This window comes from Petaurus breviceps, unplaced genomic scaffold (assembly GCF_028583685.1).
Source record: "Petaurus breviceps papuanus isolate PSGF00001 unplaced genomic scaffold, PetGlider_PUasm1.0 103, whole genome shotgun sequence".
Classification (NCBI taxonomy): domain Eukaryota; kingdom Metazoa; phylum Chordata; class Mammalia; order Diprotodontia; family Petauridae; genus Petaurus; species Petaurus breviceps.
In genome coordinates this window covers 4,666,477-4,685,554 of record NW_027185588.1, presented here as the reverse complement: position 1 = coordinate 4,685,554, position 19,078 = coordinate 4,666,477, and the positions used below count along the sequence as shown (strand labels likewise).

General features: G+C 39.1%; 2 protein-coding genes across 6 annotated transcripts in view; both read right to left on the bottom strand.

Moving 5' to 3' along the window:
* TIMM44 (translocase of inner mitochondrial membrane 44) overlaps nucleotides 1-19,078 on the bottom strand; it is a 207,252-nt gene that overhangs the window by 85,886 nt on the left and 102,288 nt on the right. The window lies entirely within an intron of this gene.
* ELAVL1 (ELAV like RNA binding protein 1) overlaps nucleotides 1-19,078 on the bottom strand; it is an 85,073-nt gene that overhangs the window by 30,630 nt on the left and 35,365 nt on the right. For all 5 annotated transcript variants that reach the window (XM_069099332.1, XM_069099166.1, XM_069099300.1 and 2 more), the window contains one exon: nucleotides 826-929. In XM_069099332.1, coding sequence (XP_068955433.1) covers nucleotides 826-929 — 104 coding nt within the window. The remainder of the gene's footprint in view (nucleotides 1-825; nucleotides 930-19,078) is intronic.

The following is a 19,078-nucleotide window of genomic DNA, read 5'->3' as shown; positions in this document are numbered from 1 at the left end:
ACAAATTAATTGTCACTTCATATGTGCCAAGCAGAGTTGGGGATACCTGAGGCAGCTAAGTGGTTAGAGTGCTGGGTATGGAGTCAGGAAGACTTAAGTTCAAATATGGCCTCAGACACTTACTAGTTGTGTGATCTTGAGCAAGTCACTTAACTTTTGTCCATCTCAGTTTCTTCATCTGTAAATAATAATACCACCTGCCTCACAAGGCTATCGTGAGAATCAAATAACATCTGTAAAATGCTTAGTACAGTGCCTGGTACATAGCAAGTAATGAATAACTGCTTGCTCCCTCCCTACTATATAATCTCTGCCCTCAAGAAGCTTTCATGTGAGTAGGGAATGGCCTTGAATTCAATGACTTCTTGAGGTCCTTTCTGCAGTATTTTTTTTTTTAATTTACTACTGTGATTATGGCTACTGCAAAAAGAGGTCTAAGAAACAATATCTGGCATATTATCATGTCTTGGATGGTTTTGAAAGCTAGCAGAATGTTTCTCTGTGGGGTAACAGAGTCTTATTAATATGCTCCAAATCTAGAATTTGTATGATACAATGTTATAGGAACTTCGGGAAACCATCCTTTTCTTTGATTTTTAGTTTCAACCACCAGGAATATAATTCCATTAATTTCTCAAATATAAAAAGAATAGAGATAAAACATATTCTTCTGAAATACCAAAGTTCTGAAGAGAATCTCTTTTAATTACACACTAAGGCATCTAACACACTAGGAAGTTGATGGGTCATTGGTACACTTTTTATAGTGGCAGCATTCAATACCACTCTGCTGAATGAAGGGAAGTTGTAATAAAACCTCTTTACCTTAATGGTTTTTGACTGGAGTCTCAGGCCATTCAGTGTGTTTATTGCTCTTTCGGCATCTTTTGCAGTCACGTAATTCACAAAGCCATAGCCTAAGCTGTGTCCTGCATGGAAGAACATATATAATGTTTTAAATGAACCACCACCACCAAGGCATTCCAATGTTTGTTTTTTGCAAAGATGTCAGTTACATACTATAGAAATCTCCCTCTATATAACTAAAGACCACACCCAAACATCAAAGACTTAGTCACTTTTTCACTAATTATGCCCAGAAGACCTGGTCAAGTACCTTGAAGCTGTTAGAACTGAGTGAAGGACTATGGAATACCTGAAACCGGAGCCCCACTTCCAAGCATGAAATTGCTGACTTAAATGTTTCATCTTTTTAGCTCAGGTTAGTTCAAACCACTGCAGATAATAAGAAAAACTATACAACCCCAGAGATATGAACATTATTAACAAAAAACCATAGGCTAGATCTATGCCTTTCATGAAGAACAGAAGCCAGGTGCATGGAGCAAGCACCATGCCATGGCATCATTCTTATCCTATGATGCCACTACTCTCATTCTTTAGGGGATGAATAAGAGGGGAGTTGTAAACTTTGACTTATCTTTCACAAGACTATGCAATTCTGTTCCACTCTTCTTGAGCTAGTATCCATGGACAAATTGGATCATTTGGGGCAGGAAGCTAGTTTTCTTTTTTTCAACTGATCCATACAGTGACCTGGAGGCATAACTCTCAGTGGACAAGGAAGATGAAGTTACTTACCTGAGGCTCCATTTCTTTGAACATGAAAACACTAGATGTCCAATGACAACAGAACTATCTCTGAAAAGAGCTGCTTTTGGCTGGCTTGCAGGTTATTTCCATTATGATGGACATGGGCACTCCCTAATGCCGCTCCTGAAGGGACAACCTCAGCTTCCCAAGCCTCAAGAAAACTAACATGAGCTGGTTAACAGGACAGCAACAACCATGATAATAATCATAGTCTACTACAAAAGAAAAGTCAGGAAAATGCCCAAGTTCCCAGTCCAATGCCTCCTTTGCGCCCATACTATAACGAAACACCCTGATATGGAAGACAGGACTCTATGAGTACAGCAGACAGGGTACTGGACTCAAGAAGGAGGCAAGATCTGGTTTAAAATCTTACTGCAGTTACTTCTTAGTTGGATGACACCAGGTTACTTAACTTCTTTGTGCCTCACTTTCCGCATCCATGAAATGAAAGTGTCAGGACTCACTGGCCTCTATGGTCTCTTCCAGCTGTAAATTTATGATCCTAGGAGCTCTCCATCCTCACATTCAAGGAAATGGGGTTATCATAAATACACTAACTCCCTCTCTTGGAATGGATTACACATTGAATGTTAATAACAGGTGATGTATCTGGACCAAACATGGGAAGGGGGAACACTGACCTTGTAGGAGACCAATCAAAATGTTATTACCTTCTGGTGCTTAGATAAAAAACTTGATCCACCAGATGTTGAGGGAAGTCCACATCACTGACTTTGTCCTTCTCAGCTCAGAAGCTTTCCCTGAAGCTGTAGTTGAAATGGGACTTTCCCCACTCAAATTAGTCCCAATAAGAGCAAAGCCACTGAGTAAGAGATTCTTCCAACTTGGAAAAATCCTAGATACCCCTTAATCCAACTTCCCCTGCAGTATAGGAATCTCTTCAGTATCCCTCAAAGATGGTCACCCAGCCCCTACTCAAAGAGCGAAGTGTTCCAACAGACAGTTCTACTTGCCAGAGAGCTCAAAGAATCTAGAGTTGACACAGCTTAGAAGTTATTTAATCTACATACCCATACCCACACAATTAAAGTTCTTTCTTAAGGTGAACCCAAAGTCAACTCCATGTAACTCTGACCAACTGATTTTAATGATGTAGCTTACTATTTCAATACAGGACAAGTAAACCAAAAAATGGATGCACAAAAGACTGCTTTGCAGCTATCACAGAACTTGTTTGTGTACTGGCAGCAGATCATCCTAAGGATACCCAAGATATGGTAACAGTTATTTTTATCCCTACAGTTCAAATGAAGTTGGGAATAAAAGGTAAGGAGTGAGGCTGAAAGTGAAGAACAAGCTAAGGAAGATGATATTGTGATGGATAAGGAATCGAAAGATCACCTTACAGAAAAACTGTGCAATGGTCTTTGCAATGATTTTATCCCCATGAACTGAGGGACAGAGAGGAAGAGATAGAAAAAAACATGCCAACAGCAGTCTGAAATCACTGTAGGGGCAAGGAACACACATCCACTCTCCTTTCCCCACTGGAAATGTTGAGAATGAGAACTGTGGTGGTGGCAGATGCCCCAGGATTGACAAGGTCAGACTTCTCAAATATTGACAAGTTGGGTCCTGAGGGAACTGGTTAGGACAGCTGACAGTGAAATCCTTGAAGAAGGAGAAGAGCAGCAAATATGAGTACACAGAAGAATAGTAAAATCTTTGGGTTAGGGATGGGAACCATAGCTAGCTGAGTTCTTCATGCTGTAAATACAGGTAAACCCTCCCAAAAAGGTTCATAATGATGCTAACTGACTTCTTGAGGATCTACCAGGGAAATGATATATGGGCTAAGGGCTTATGATCAGAACCCTTCTTCTGTATCCAAGAACAAACCTCGGTCACTTCAATCTTCCTCACTCCCCCCCCCCCCACCACCACTCCCCATGGAAGGAGAACTGACAAAGCACAGTTCTTAATTTTAATACCTTTCCCTTATCAGAACTCAAGAGACCAGGGTGAATGAGTCTAGCCCATAATATCTGATAGTGTACTGTCCTCAGGAAAGGAGTATCTCTAAAACACCTAGGTTCAGGAAAATATCAGATGATATTCTTTCTCTGGAAAAACCTAGGGATAAAGGAAGCTCATAGTCAAAGCCTCAATCACTATATAGTTAAAGTATTGTAGTGAAGTATTTGACACCACGTTAGTGGTGTCAAACTCAAATAGGAATAGGGGCCACTAGTCTGTACATAAAGATCCCTGGGGGCTACATATTGACTTAGTTTTAAACTATAATGTTATCTCTGTTTTACTGCATTTTTATTTATTTTGTTAAATATTTCCCAATTATATTTTAAACCGGTTTGGACATCACTAGGAAGTGTTGCCTTGGGCAAGTCAATTAACTCCTATCTGCACAAAACTAGAGAACGAATTTGCAAACCACTCCAGTATCTTTGCCAAGAAAACCCCATGGTCAGTTGGTCCACAGGGTCACAAAGAGCAGGACACAAATGAACAACAACAAGGGAGTATTAGAGCATGTTTGATACTCTGCTTTGGACCACAACATGACATTCCTCATTGGCAGCTGAGAAAAAGGACTAAGAGACTTCTTGTTCTCCTTTCATGTAAACACTCACAAATATAATGGACCATCTATGCCTGGGAACCTGCTCTGGTAAGTGGGTCAGCACTTGTACATACGGAGTTCACTCATTTGTGTATATTAATTTATTACAACATTTAGAATCTTAAAAACACAATTTAGTACTTGATTAGCATCTTGTGTTGTTTCATGTGGTTTGTCTGGTCTTTCATCACCTAAACTGTGAATTTGAGACCAGGAACCAAGGCATAGTGAGAACTCAATATAGGCAGTCTCTTTCTTAAACAGGTTATACCCCCAAATTAATTTCTAAGTGAGTTCTCTGGAATGCAGAATACATCTTTGTAAAGAAAATGAGAAATCAGGCTTCAAAACAAAAGCCAATTTAATTTAGTTGATCTTTTTGTAGTGGCAAAGAATTAGAAATTGAGAAAATACTCATCATTCGGGGTATGGCTGAACAAGTTGTGGTATATGATTGTGATGGAATACTATTGTGCCATAAGAAATGACAAGCAGGATACTTTCAGAAAAACCTGAGAAGACTTACATGAACTAATGCAAAGTGAAGTGAACAGAACCAGGAAAACACTGTATACACTGTAACAGCAATGATCAACTGTGCAGGACTTAGCTATTCTCAGCAATACAGTGATCCAAGACAATTCCAAAGGACTTGTGATTAAAAAAGCTATCCAGCCCCAGAAAAAGAGCTGATGAAGCCTGAATGCAGATTGAAGCATATTTTTTTAAATTTGCTTCATTATTCTTAGTTTTCTTAGTGTTTTCTTTTGCCACATGGCTAATATAATAATGTTTTGCAAGACTGCATATATGTAGTCTATATCAAATTGCTTGTTTTTTTAAGGAGGAGGAAGGTAATGGAGGAAGGGAGAAAATATGGAACTCAACATTAAAAAATGTTAAAAATTTTTATTTACATGTGAGAAAAAAATTTTAAAAATAATAATTTAGTTGAACTGAAGCATTAAGAGAAAGCCAAAGACAAAGAAAGATGCCCTATATACCAAAATATTTGTAGCAGCATTTCCTACAGTAGGAAAAAGCTAGAAACAAAATCGATGTTCATCAATTGGAGAATAGCTAAATAAATTAATGTGAATGTAATGGCATATTATTGTTCTATAAAAGACAAATATGAGGAATTCAGAGAAACATGGGAAAACTTATGTAAACTGATGTGGAATAAAGTAAGTAGAACCAGGTAAGCAATATATGCAATGACTATATAGTTTAAGTAGAAAAAACCCACTAAAATGAAGACAAATGCTGTAGGAGGCAATTAGGTGGTATAGTAGATAAAGTGATGGAATTGGAATAAGGAAGACCTGAGTTCAAATAATGGCTCAGACATTTGCCAGTTATGCATTTGGGAATTATGGCTGGGAATGGGGGGAGGGGGGCAACAAGTCATTTAGCTTCTCCTAGCCTCAGTTTCCTCATCTATAAAATAGGGATAATAATAGTACCTATCTTACAGGTTGTTGTGATGATCAAACAAGAATATACATACATGCTATACATACATATATGTATATATATATATATATATATATATACACACCTGTACAAAGAGAGTACTTTGAAAATCTTAAAGCACTATATAAACACTAGCTATTATTACATAATATTATTAAAAGTAATATAAACTATGGGTTTCCTTCTATATCTTTCTGATCTCTAGGGATCTCCAGATATAGAATATTATCTCAAACCTTGATGGACCTAGGTATTTTAGAAATGTTCTTAAGGGAACCAAGAGAGATTCTGGCCTAGACTCATTCACCCTGGTTAAGCAGCAAGCAGTAGTAGTAGTAGCAGTGGTACTAGTAGTAGTACTAATACTAATAGTAGTACTACTGGTATTACTACTAACCAATCTTGGCCCTGAAAAAGGGATGAAGAGATACATTTCCCTTCTTTCGTTTAAAAAACAGGGGAACATTGGAGCAGAATGTTGCAGTAACTGTCAACTATCAGATAAAGTTACAAAGCTGGGTAGGTCAGTTTTGCTTAGCTGTTTTTCTTTGTTACAAAGGGAAGGTTCACTGAGGTAAGAACATAATATAAAACAAAATCATCAATTAAACTTTATATTGATCAGTCAATCTACAGGTACTATGTGCCAAGCACTGGGGACACAAGTACAAAGAATGAAAGAATCCCTTCTCCCTACTCCCCAACTCCCAATTACACTGTAATGAGAAAGACAAGTACATATATCTATACAACTTAAAAGAAAAGTGAAAAAGTACTAATATAGACAAAGTAGTTAAGTACAAGGCAGTCTGAGAGATGAAACACCAAGAACTAGGAAGATCAGGAGAGGTTTCATGCAGAAAATGGCACTTGAACTGCACCTTGAAAGAATAAGACTGAGGTGGAGATAAGAAGAGTGTTTTGCAAGACAGACAATGCAAAGTTCAGATTTCCTTTTTTTTTTCTTCCTATGGGAAAATGGATCCCAATTTCCAATTTAGGCTTCAAAATGCCAAGGACATCTCTCACTCTACTACAATCCCAGTCTCTAGAGGAGAAATTCTTCTATTGTTATTCCCTATGCCACAGCAGTGAGAGAAGGGCTATCCCTCTCTCCTCTCGCTCATGGTGCCAACAACAGAAAGATCCTCCAAAAGAGTGAAAAGCAGACTGTTTCTGCAGGATTATGGGTCTCAACTGGCTTTCTTTTCATGAAAGGGAATGGTGGGTAGGAAGAGGGAGGAAAGGTATTCTGCCAGAGAAGAGGGAAGCTTCTGTTGAAGCTTGGTCTGAGACATGCTAAGTTATTATAATTATAGGTATGGAGGTATGAATTTTAGATATATACCTCTTCCCAACTCAGATGCTGAGAACTTGTCATTCCTTTTCTAAGTCATATTCATGAGTGATTTGTCTGAGTCTCAGGAAATTCCAGCACTGATCCAATGGATCAACCACAGCTGAGAAAATAACACAATGTTCCTCAAGTGAAAACATTCTATAAGAAAATTGTCAGAGACAGCTCTATAGCGAGGTTAAGCTCCCCTCCTTCCCCCCCCCCACCCCGAAGAAGCATAATGTCTAAAGTAACCTTTTAGAAGGAGCCTTCCACCAATTCCTCTTATTGCAAGAAGGTAATATAATACCCAGCTTGTCTGGGATTATGGAGTTAATGACTCCTAGAAGGATGTGAATTCCCCTGGTAGACTCAGGAGCCACCACTGACAGCACTCACAGGCAGGAGTCCAAAAATATTAAAAATTTTTATTTACACTAGATCCACAGAAAGATGTGAAAGTCCATCCACACAGTGGGACTTAGGTAGGTAAAAAGGATTGGGTGTAGAAAATCATTGGGCAGAGTGAGAGTGGAGGGGAGACAAGAAAACTGGACAGTCAGCCACACCTTAAAGGTCCCTTCCTCACATCAAAAGTATGAAAAGAAAGCTAAATTTTACATAATAAAGATTAATCAAGGCAGAGGAAAATTTCCTTAATAGTTTTCAACTTAGAGGGGAAATCTATGAAAGAAGAGCTCCTAGGTCACCAACACCTTTGCTCTGAAGGCAGTTCGAGCTGGGAAGAGCATCACCCTTCTCCAAATTAATAGTATATGGGCAAAAGCCGAAATGGAAATCAGCCTGGAAACATTCTTCTGAAGGGATTTGCCAGCATTCCTCCAGAGGTCTCTGAGAGAATAAAAGCTGTAGCAAAAATGGGCAAGGAGGACTGACTGAGGATAAGAAGGAGAAGGGAGTAGGAGAGAGAAGAAAATTCAGGGAGCAGTAAGTTAAATCCTTCAGTGACTGTTCTGGATTTGACCATAAGGTTTGTTTGTTCAAAACGGCTTAACAGAGGGCTGAAAGAGAGAGGAGATCTGTAGTTCTAACAGAACCTCAAGGGGAGGGAGGGAAAGTGGGAAAGTAGAGGAAGAGGAAGAAAAGAAGGAAGAATCTGTGAGTTTTAGGAGAGTCCCTCTAAGAAAAATTAAAGAGATGGGGGGAATTAATACCAGGTCTCTAGTTCAAGAACAGAGGATAGATGGCAGCAGTCACCACACAGTAAGAAGGAGAAATAATCTCTTCAAGCTAAATTATGTACAAATGTACAAACTAACAATTTAAGTGCAGGTCATGGAGAATTTAACCTACTGATGAAATGCAAAGTTTTTTGAAAAATTGGAATTTTAAGATTGAAAAGGTAAAACGAAGTTGGATTTACTGGGATATTTCAAGCAGAGCCTATGCTTAAGAAGCATTTTTCTGTTTCTTTCTTCAATGCCATGTTACAATTTACTTTTCATTATAAGTAAAAATTTACAGGGACACTTCCAGAAAAAATTTAGAAATTTCAGGTGTTGCAAAATACAGTGATTATTATGCTGACCATCAAGCAAATTCCAAAGTCTAATTAAAAACTCATAATTCTCTTCCATTTAAAATCAGCACACTTTCCCAAAGCCATAGCTTCTTAGCAGCTAAGTGGAGCTAGGCAGCTAGGTGGCATAGTGAATAGAGGGCAATGTCTAAAGTCAGGAAGAGCAGAGTTCAAATCTAATCCCAGATACTTAGTAGCTTTGTAACCCTGGGCAAGTCACTTAACTTCTGTCCACCTCAGTTTCCTCAACTGTAAAATGGGGTAAATTATAGCATCTATCACACGGGGTGGTTTTAAAGATCAAATGAGATAATAACTGTAAACCATTTAGCACAGTGCCTGACACATAGTAGGTGCTATAATTTATTCCCTTCTTTTCTAGAATTGGTTTGATCACTTTTCAAATTCAATTTCCTGGGGAAAAGCTCTTTTCTTCCTCAGAACCCTCAACATTCTGGATCATCTGAATATACTTGTTATTTTTATTTTAGTAAGTTATCATGGATGTTTATATGTGTATATACGCACACATATATTCCAAATGTACATGTATGTGTATATGTGTCTGGAATATGTAGTAGAATCATAGACTCTTACCACATTTTACAAATGGGAAAACTGAGAGCAAAAGCAACTCACCTAAGATCACACAGTGAGTTAGTGACACAGCCAAGATTAGAGTCCAGATTTCCCGACTCCCAGTCCAAATACTATTAACACCACACTACAGGAAAAAGTAATACTCGGTTTTTGCAAATAAAAAGTTGGAAACATTTTTTTCATAATTTTTTTAAAGTAAGAAGTATCACAGATTTAGAGCTGGAATGGTGAGCTCAGAAACAATCTTATTTAAAGCCCTTATCTTGTAGAAGAGGAAGCTGAGGTCCCAAGACACAAAGGGACTCTTCCCAGGTGACATAGGCACTAACTCAGTGGCAGAGACAGGATTCAAAGACAGATTTTCTGTCTCACAGCACCATCCTTCCTCCATTGGGCTTACAATAAAAAGGACATTTTTTATACCTATTATTTATGAAATATAAACCAACCTTGGTATATAGAACAACCTGAATTTTTATTAAAAATTTAGCATATAACTTATATAGCCAAGCAGCCAAAAGTTTTGGCTTCAGATCAGGAAAGACAAACAAACAGGAAATAAGGACTGTGCAGATGCTCCCCGGCCAGAAAGAAAGCACAGCAGCAGTAACAGTGAGCCAGTGTGTTCTAAACAGCTCCTGTGTACATGTTTCAAATACCATTTCAGACATCTGATAGACTCTTTGTGTGGGTTTGGGCAGCTCTGATTTCTTTTTTGCAAAGTCAATGAAAATGGCACAGAAAAGTTCAGGAGGGCAGCCTCTTCCCTATTTCCCTTTCTCCCTTGACATGGACATAGGAGTACAGGGACATACCAAATGCTACCAAAACTAAGATGGTACTGGCTGTGTGTGTATAGCTTTTGAATTGTAGATATTAAGTAATTATCTGCTAAGGTCCTGTCAGGAGCCCAAGGCACAGCTGTTGGGCTTCCCTTTGGGTTGTGAAGGAGCTGCACTTCTTCCTTCTCCTCACTTCAAGTGAGTCCAATTTTCTTTTCACTAATCTCTAAGTAAAACTTATCATTTCCTTCAATTATTTAATAACATTTTGTGAGGGGGTTCTTATTTACCCAGACTGCCAAAGGAGTCCAAAAGACACCCCTGCTCCAGAGCCATGGCACAAAGTCAAGCATCTTCATGGCAAAGTGGAGAAATCTATGTAGCACCATCATTGTGAACCAAACACGGTTCAGGTCACTGAGATACAGGATATATTCAGAGCTCCTCCGATTTATTATTTTTATTGAGCTATGAGTCAAGGCCTGAGTAGAACACAATTTTTATGATCTATCGTTTTATAATAATAATTTTAACAATAAAATATTTACATTGTACTTTATAGTACTTTATAATTGGGGGTAGGGAAACAGCAGAGTTGAAGGGAGTGAACTGCAAAGAGAAGGCTTCATGTGAATAATACCACACTGGGTTATGTTATACACACACACACACATACATATATACATACATACATATATATATATATGTTTCTGTATCTGAAATAGGGAATAGGATCACATAGTAGAACAAGGGATGCCATCAGAGATCACCTACATCAATGACCACATTTTACAGATAAGAGTCCATATATTTATACACATACATACCACACATTTCCCCAAAGCACAATATCCAGAATGTAAACATATTATGAGTCTTTTGTCACTCAGCATTTTGTTTTAGGTGAAGGAAATTAATCTAAAGGCACAGCAAAAAGAGTCCCCATATTTTTTAAGGTGTTTGATCTTCTAATAACTTCACAAATATGTTTTAATTAGCTTTAAATTGGCTATAGGGGCAGCCAGGTAGCACAGCGAGTAAGAGCACCGGCCCCAGTGTCGGCATGACCTGGGGATCGAATCTGGGCTCAGACACTTAGCACCCACCCAGAAACACCTGGCTGTGTAACCTTGAGCAAGTTACTTAACCCCAATTGCTTAGGGGTGGCCAGGTGGCTCAGAGAGTAAGAGCACCAGCTCCAGTGTTGGGATGACCTGGATCAAATCCGGGCTCAGATACTTAGCACCACTCCCAGAAATAACTGGCCATGTAACCTTGAGCAAATTACCTAACCCCAATTGCTTTAAAAAAATAAATAAAAAAAAATAAATTGGCTATAAATAAAATAACTAAAGTACCATTACAATTTTTATGACTAAAATTAATCTTAATACTATCAGCATAGCTGGACAGAGCCAAGATGGCTGAGTAGAAACAGGATTTCCCCATGGCTCCAGCTTCCACCTTCTCCAAAACATCTAAAAATTTATTCTAAACAAATTTTAGAGCTACAGAACCCACGAAGTGACAGAAAGAAACAAATCTCCCACTGAAAGCGACCTAGCAGGCTGGCAGGAAGGGTCTATCACACTGAGCTAGGAGCTGAGCCCAGTCTCCCCCACCCCAGGAAGTTTTGGCCCCAGGGCAGCCCTGACCAGCAGCAGCCTGAGCAGACTTCAGGAGAGTGAAGCACCAGCAGCTGTGGTGGTTTCCAGACTTCTCAACCCATAAACGCCAAAGACAAAGTAAGTGTGGAGCTCTGTTGGAACAAGGGTGGAAGGAAGAGCCTGGTCCAGCCCCTGCCTCCAGGGCAAGAAGCAGCAGAGCAGACCCCAAGTGGCTGCCTCAGGAGCTCTTGGCCGGCAGATTGTACAGGGACCAAGCAACCATTCAGAGGGTAATAACTCTTGCTTTGACCTGCTTGGATCTGGATCACGGTCTTGGGTGGATGTGTGGCCAGGTGCCAGAGCCTGTAGGGGCTGCAGAGAGGGCACCCTCCTAATTAATCTGGAAGCTGAGAAGACCCCAGAAATTTGGGACAAAGCTCTCTCCATTCTGAAAGCAGAGTTCTACCATGGCAAAGAGTTCAAAAATCAAGTAATTGACTGGCAACATGAGCAAGAAGAAGAAACACAATCCTACCACAGATTTCTTTTTCAGGGACAAAAAGGATCAAAGCATGGAGCAGGAAGAAGACAATGAAGTCAGAACTCCTGCATCAAAAGCTCCCAAGAAAAATATGAACTGGTTACAGACCATGGAGGAACTCAACAAGAATTTTGAAAATAAGTAAGAGAAGTGGAGGAAAAACTGGGAAGAGAAATGAGAACAAGGCAAGAAAATTATGAAATGAGAGTCAACAACCTGACTGAAAAAAATAACACCTTAAAAAAATAGACTAACTCAAATGGCAAGAGGCCCAAAAAGCCAATGAGAAGAATGCCTTAAAAGGCCCAATTTGCCAGATGGAAAAGGAATTTCAAAAACTCACTAAAGAGAATAATTCCTTCAAAATTAGATTGGAGCAACTGGAAGCTAATGACTTTATGAGAAATCAAGAATGCTATAAAACACATCCAAACAAATGAAAGAATAGAAGGCAATGTGAAATATCTCATTGGAAAAAGCACTGACCTGGAAAGTAGATCCAGGAGAGGTAATTTTAAAAAGAGCCTAGACACCATCTTGCAAGAAATTATCAAGCAAAATTACCCTGATATTCTAGAACCAGAGGGCAAAATAGAAATTGAAAGAATTCACCAATCAACTCTTGAAAAAGATCTCCAAAAGAAAACTCCTAGGAATATCATAGCCAAATTCCAGAGTTCCCAGGTCAAGGGCAAAATATTACAAGCAGCCAGAAAGGAACAATTTTACCATTGTGGAAACACAATCAGGATAACACAAGATCTACGTTAAAGGATCGAAGGGCTTGGAATATGATATTCTGGAAGTCAAAGGAGCTAGGATTAAAACCAAGAATCACCTACCCAGCAAAACTGAGCATAATGCTTCAGAGGAAAATATGGTCATTCAATGAAATAGAGGACTTTCAGGCATTCTTGATGAAAAAACCAGAGCTAAAGAGAAAATTTGACTTTCAAATACAAGAAGCAAGAGAAGTATGAGAAGGTAAACAGGAAAAAGAAAACATAAGGAACTCATTAAAGTTGAACTATTTACATTCCTACATGGAAAAACGATAATTGTAATGCATGAGACTTTTGTCAATATGAAGATAGTTGAAGAGAATATACATGTATATACGTATACATACATATATATGTATGCATAGGAGGGCGTATGTGTATATAAATATATGAGTGTTTGTATATGTGTATACATGTATACATAGAGGGCACAGGATGGGTTGAATATGAAGGGATATCTAAAAAATAAAATTAAGAGGTAAGAGAGGAATATATTGGGAGAAGGAGAAAGGGAAAGATAGATTAGGGCAAATTGTCTCATATAAAAGAGGCAAGAGAACACTGTTACAATGGAGGGGAAGAGCAGGTAGGTAAAACGGAATGGGACAACCTTATTCTCATTGAATTTGGCTTAAGGAGGGTATAGCATACACACTCAATTGGGTACCTTACCCTACAGAAAAATAGGGGGGAAGGGGATAAGAGTGGGGATGATAGAAGGGAGGGCAGATTGGGGGAGAGGGTAGTTAGGAGCAAACACTTTTGAAAAGGGACAGGGTCAAAGGAGAAAATAGAATAAGTGAGGGGCGGGATAGGATGGAGGGAAATATAGTTAAGTCTTTCACAATATACCTACTATGGAAATGTTTTGTGTAACTACACATGTTCAACCTATATTGAATTATCTTTCCAGTGGGGGTGGGTGAGGGAAGAAGGGAAAAAATCTGGAACTCAAAGCTTTAAAAACAAATGTGTATTAAAAAAAAATGTTTTGTTTTGTTTTTTATATGCAACTGGGAAATAAGATATATAGGCACCAGGGTATAGAAATCCATCTAGCTTTACTAAAAATTTAGGGATGGGGATGGGGGAGGATAGAGAGAAGAGATTGTGGAAAGTATTCAGTAGGCTAGCTATATGGGATGGGGGGTAGGGGAAAGACAGGGAGAAAAATCTGTAACTCAATATCTTATGGAAATGAATGCTGAAAACTAAAAATAAATAAATAAATAGAAAAATTTTTTAAAAAAACTATCAGCATGAAAAACAGCTTTCAAATGTATTAATTACATTTTCTAGAACATGTGTGGTATAGCTAGATATGGAGTGAGGAGTCAAATCCTAGCTTAGAAACTTATGTGACTTTGGGCACAGCAGTTAACCTGAGTCTTCTTCATCTAGAAAGTGAGAGTAATAATATTTGTACCATCTAACTCAGAAAGTTGTTGTATGGAAAGTCCTTTGTGAACTTTAAAGTTGAGATTGTGAATAATATATATTCATGGTATAGCAAAGAAGAATGGAGCTTGGGCAGAAAAAAATAGAACACATTTAAACACTGTTAAATAGAATGAATCCTATTGGTTATTTTGGTACAATCAGTCTTAAATCACACATCTTTGAGTGCAAAGCCTCAAATCACACAAATTTGGGATTGAGCCCTCTGGCTATTGATCCTCAATAGGAACCCTAAGGAATTTTAATCATCAGATTCTCAGAATTCTTCCTCTTCACTGAGAATATTCTCCATATGCTGAGTGAGACTATAGCACTAAGTATTAGGGAGTTGGATGCCCAAATTGTTTTTGGTTTAGTGAACTGAGTCAAGCTCACTGACATCATACCCTTTAAAAAAATTAAATGTAGCTTATGTGTACACACTAATACTCTTGATGCTTTCAATGGCTCTGGGCAAATCATTAGAATCATTTCTTTGTGAGACTGAGCTCACCAAGGCCATGAGTTATACAGGCTTCATGCTCATATTCCTTTGTAAACTAGAATGGATGAATTCACAAAAAGGTTAAGTATAGATAAAGTCAGCAATATAAAGCTATAAAATTTATTAATACAAGCAAGAACTGAAAATTCTCTACTAAAATATAACAGACTGATATGTGAGAAAAGTAAAGAACAAATATGACATACTGGAATTTCCCTCCATCCTATGAACTCAGAAACAGCAACTTCGATGTTTTTGGTAGGGGTTGTCCTGTTGGAATAGGAGAGAAACATAGACTTCTGACACTTTCTTCTTAAAGTAAATGTTAAATTTCATAGAGTCATAAATCCCAAGTTTCCAGGAACCAAGTGCATCTATCTAGAGGCAGGAACCAATATGCTCTATTCTAAAGCCACAAATAAACCAGAGAGCTGGGAGAGATGTGGAGCAGAACCCAGATACACTAGTACCCATGATGCACAAGCTGACTGAAAAGACATGCTAGCAAAATATCATTATTAACTATTATATTTAAATAAGGCATGTCAGTGGGGAGAGGGGGTGAGGGCAGTTAGGTGGTACAGTGGATACAGTGTTGGACTTGGAGTCAGAAGACTCCTCTTTCTGAGTTCAAATCTGGTTTAGTAGCTATGTGACCCTGGGCAAGTCACTTAACCCTACTTGCCTCAGTTTCTTCATCTGTAAAATGTACTGGAGAAGGAAATCTCAAACCATTCCAGTATCTTTGCCAAGAAAATCCCTTATGGAGTAACAAGAGTCCAACATGATGGAAAACGACTGAACAAGAACGACATTTAGAGCAATATTTAAAGAAATATATAAATGCATACACAACTAAAACTAAACCTATATGCAGTTTTTAGGTTTTTTGTTTTTGTTTTTGCTGTATATTCAGACTGCATTCTTCTCACTCCCCTACAGCTCCCCTTGCCCAGTCAATTTGGCTCTTAGGACCACAGACACAGCTTAAAACTTCCTAGTGCTCCCAGCATCAATAGAAACAATAACCAAACCAACTCAGAGAAGCTGAAGTCAAATCCAACCTGTCACTAATTACCCATGTGACCTTGAGCAAGTCACTTAACCTTTATGGGCCTGTTTCTTCAACTATAAATGCAAAGGGTTGGACCAGATGGTATAAGGTCTGTTCCAGCTACAGACTACAATCCTATGGCCCGTTTGGAAGCCCATTCTACTTTTAAATAGCTCTCATTGTTAGCAAGTTTTTCCTGATATCAAGTCTATATTTAGCTTTTTGCAACTTACACTCCCTGTTATTGGTTCTGTTTTCAGGGACTGAACTGATCCCTAGGTCTCATGTCCACAGAGCCCAATGTTGTCTGGGTCTTCAGCCGAACTTCATGTGCCACGGACACCAATCACTCCTCCATCTTGGCTGTCCTGCCCTCCTCTAGACACTCCTCGGCTGTAAATGTGGCACCCCAAACAGAACATGATGCTCCAGATGCAGTCTGACCAGGGCGCAAGACTGAGGGACCATCGCTGCTCTTCACAAGATCACAGATTTAGGGCTGGAAGGGACCTGACTACAAGTTATGCCTCTCTTCTGTGGCTCAAGGTTGCATTCATTAGCTTTTCTGATGCCACATCATACTACTACTAACTCATACTGAACCTGCAATCCCTAAAACCCCCAGCTCTTTTTCAGACAAACTGCTATCTACAACTCCAATTTTATATTTATGAAGTCTGGTTTTTTTGCTCAAGTGTAAGACATTTACCTTTCCTGAACTTCATCTAATTCGATTAAGCCCAATGTTCCTGACAATTAAGTTCTTCTGGATCCTGACTTTGTTATCCCAGATGTTAGCTAATCTAGTCAGCTTTCTGTCACCTGACTATCTGATAATTATGTCATCTGTACCTTTATTCAAGTCACTGACACAAATGTTTAACAGTGTAGGGTGCAGTACAGATCCTGGTGGCACTCTCCTGGAGACTTCTTGATGAGCTGACATGGAACTATTAATGAATACTCAAGAGTCCAGTCATTCAAAACATTCTGAATCAATCTCATTCTGCTACTGTCTGCTCTACATCTTTCCATATTTCCCCACAAAAACTGTGTAGCTGTGGGGCAGCTGTGAATAGAGCACCGGCCCTGGAGTCAGGAGGACCTGAGTTCAAATCCAGCCTCAGACACTTAACACAAATAACTAGCTGTGTGAACTTGGGCAAGTCACTTAAGCCCAATTGCCCTACCTTCCCCCCTCCAAAAAGGAAAAAAAAAACTTTTTAAAAATTGTGTACGACCAACTTTGAAAGACTGTACTCTTGGGCAGCCAGGTGGCACAGAGCACTGGCCCCGGCGTTGGGAGACCTGGGATCGGTTCCGGCCTCAGATACTTGGCACCCACACAAAATAATTGGCCATGTAACCTTGAGAAAGTTACTTAACCCCAACTGCTTAGGGGCAGCCAGGTGGCTCAGTGAGTAAGAGTACCGGCCCCAGAGTCAGGATGACCTGGGGCTCAAATCTGGGCTCAGATACTTAGCACCACACCCAGAAATATCTGGCCGTGTAACCTTGAGCAAGTTACTTAACCCCAACTGCTTATAAAAAAAAAAAGACTGTACTCTCCTCAGCAATGAAGAGTTATAAGACAACTCTAAAAGACTCCTGATGGAGAGAGATGTCTACATTCAGAGAAAGAACTAGAGAGAACAGAGTTTGAATGCAGATTGAAGCAAACTACCTGCTCTCTTTCTTTTTCTGGTTTGGTTTTGTTTCCTCTTTCCCATTGTTCATTCTATCCATTACAACCCTTCTTTATAACCTGACTAATGTCAAATGTAGAAGTATTTGCAGATCCTATATTTGATTGCATGCTGCCATGGTGGGGGGTGGGAAGAGAGGGAGGGGGAGAAAATTTGAAACTCAAGGGTATTGTGGAACTCAATCTTGTAAACTAAGAGTAAACAAATTAATAAAGACAAAAAAATGGAAAAAAAGTCCTTATTCAAAAAAAAATTTGTGTAGCTAAAATCTAGATTAACTAGATTAAAAACTAGGTTTAAAATAGGTTTAACCAAAACATTCCCTTGATTTTTCAGTCTAGTAGCCCTGTCAAAAAAGGCCATAAGGTCAGTCTGACCTGACTGGTTCTCCATAAACTGATACTGGTTCTTTGTAATCATAACTTCCTTTTCTGGACATTCACCATTCATCTCTTTAATGCTCCACACTAGAGTTATCTCAAAAATAAAAGTCACCTTCAGTGACCAGACTGCAGACTCTATTTTCTGCCCTTTTACTTCTGCCTTATATCTCCTATTCTCCAGGTTCTTTCACATATCACTGAAGGGAACTTAACAATCACAATGGCCAGTTCTTCCAGTACCCAAGGACACAGTTCATCTGAGCCAAGAGACTAGAATCCATTCATGGCAGCTAGAAGCACTCTTATTATCTCTTTATTTATCTTAGGCTTCACCTCTCGGTTAGCCAGTTTGATTCTGTCATTCTCCTTATGAGAGGAAACAGAAACAAAACACTAAGCGCACAGCCTGGACTTTCTGTTGTCAGGCACCCATCACCATTACCATTCCAATCACCCCTTCTTCCTCTGATAGTTTCCTCAGCTGGCTTCTCCAATTTCAGCTTATCCTCCCAAACAGTACTCCTGACATTTTTATGGGACCATCCAAAACTCATAACCACCTCTGGTTCTTGATCTTGCTTCCATCTTTTTTATACGTATTTTAAAAACCATAGTTTGTTAGTGATGTCCCTGTGCATCCATCCACATCACCCTCTTTAGAGGAGACTTCCATTTCCCCTCCTTGATGGAATCTGTCTTCCCTTTGGATCTTTGCAATTTCCCTCCTAGGAATTCCCCATTCCTCTTGGCTGGCTCTCTCTGTAGAATGGGGAATGCCATGGAATCCTGCCTGGCATGTCTTTGAATCTTTTGAAATCTCACTTCCTCAAATCTAAGGCATATGTCAGATAATACCTAGATTCCTTTTTTTTCTCTACCACAAACTTTAGGAGGGTGCCATCACTTCCATCAAAGTCCTCACCATTTCTAACCCCAGTCACAAGGTCTTCTCTGTCACTAGGAATTGGATCCAGAAATTATTTTCCCCATGTTGATTCCTCAACTTTTTGAAGGATAAAATTAGGTGAATATGTCAATAAGTATTTATCAAGTGCCTACTGTGTCAGGCACTATGCATTTATCAAGTGCCTACTGTGTCAGGCACTATGC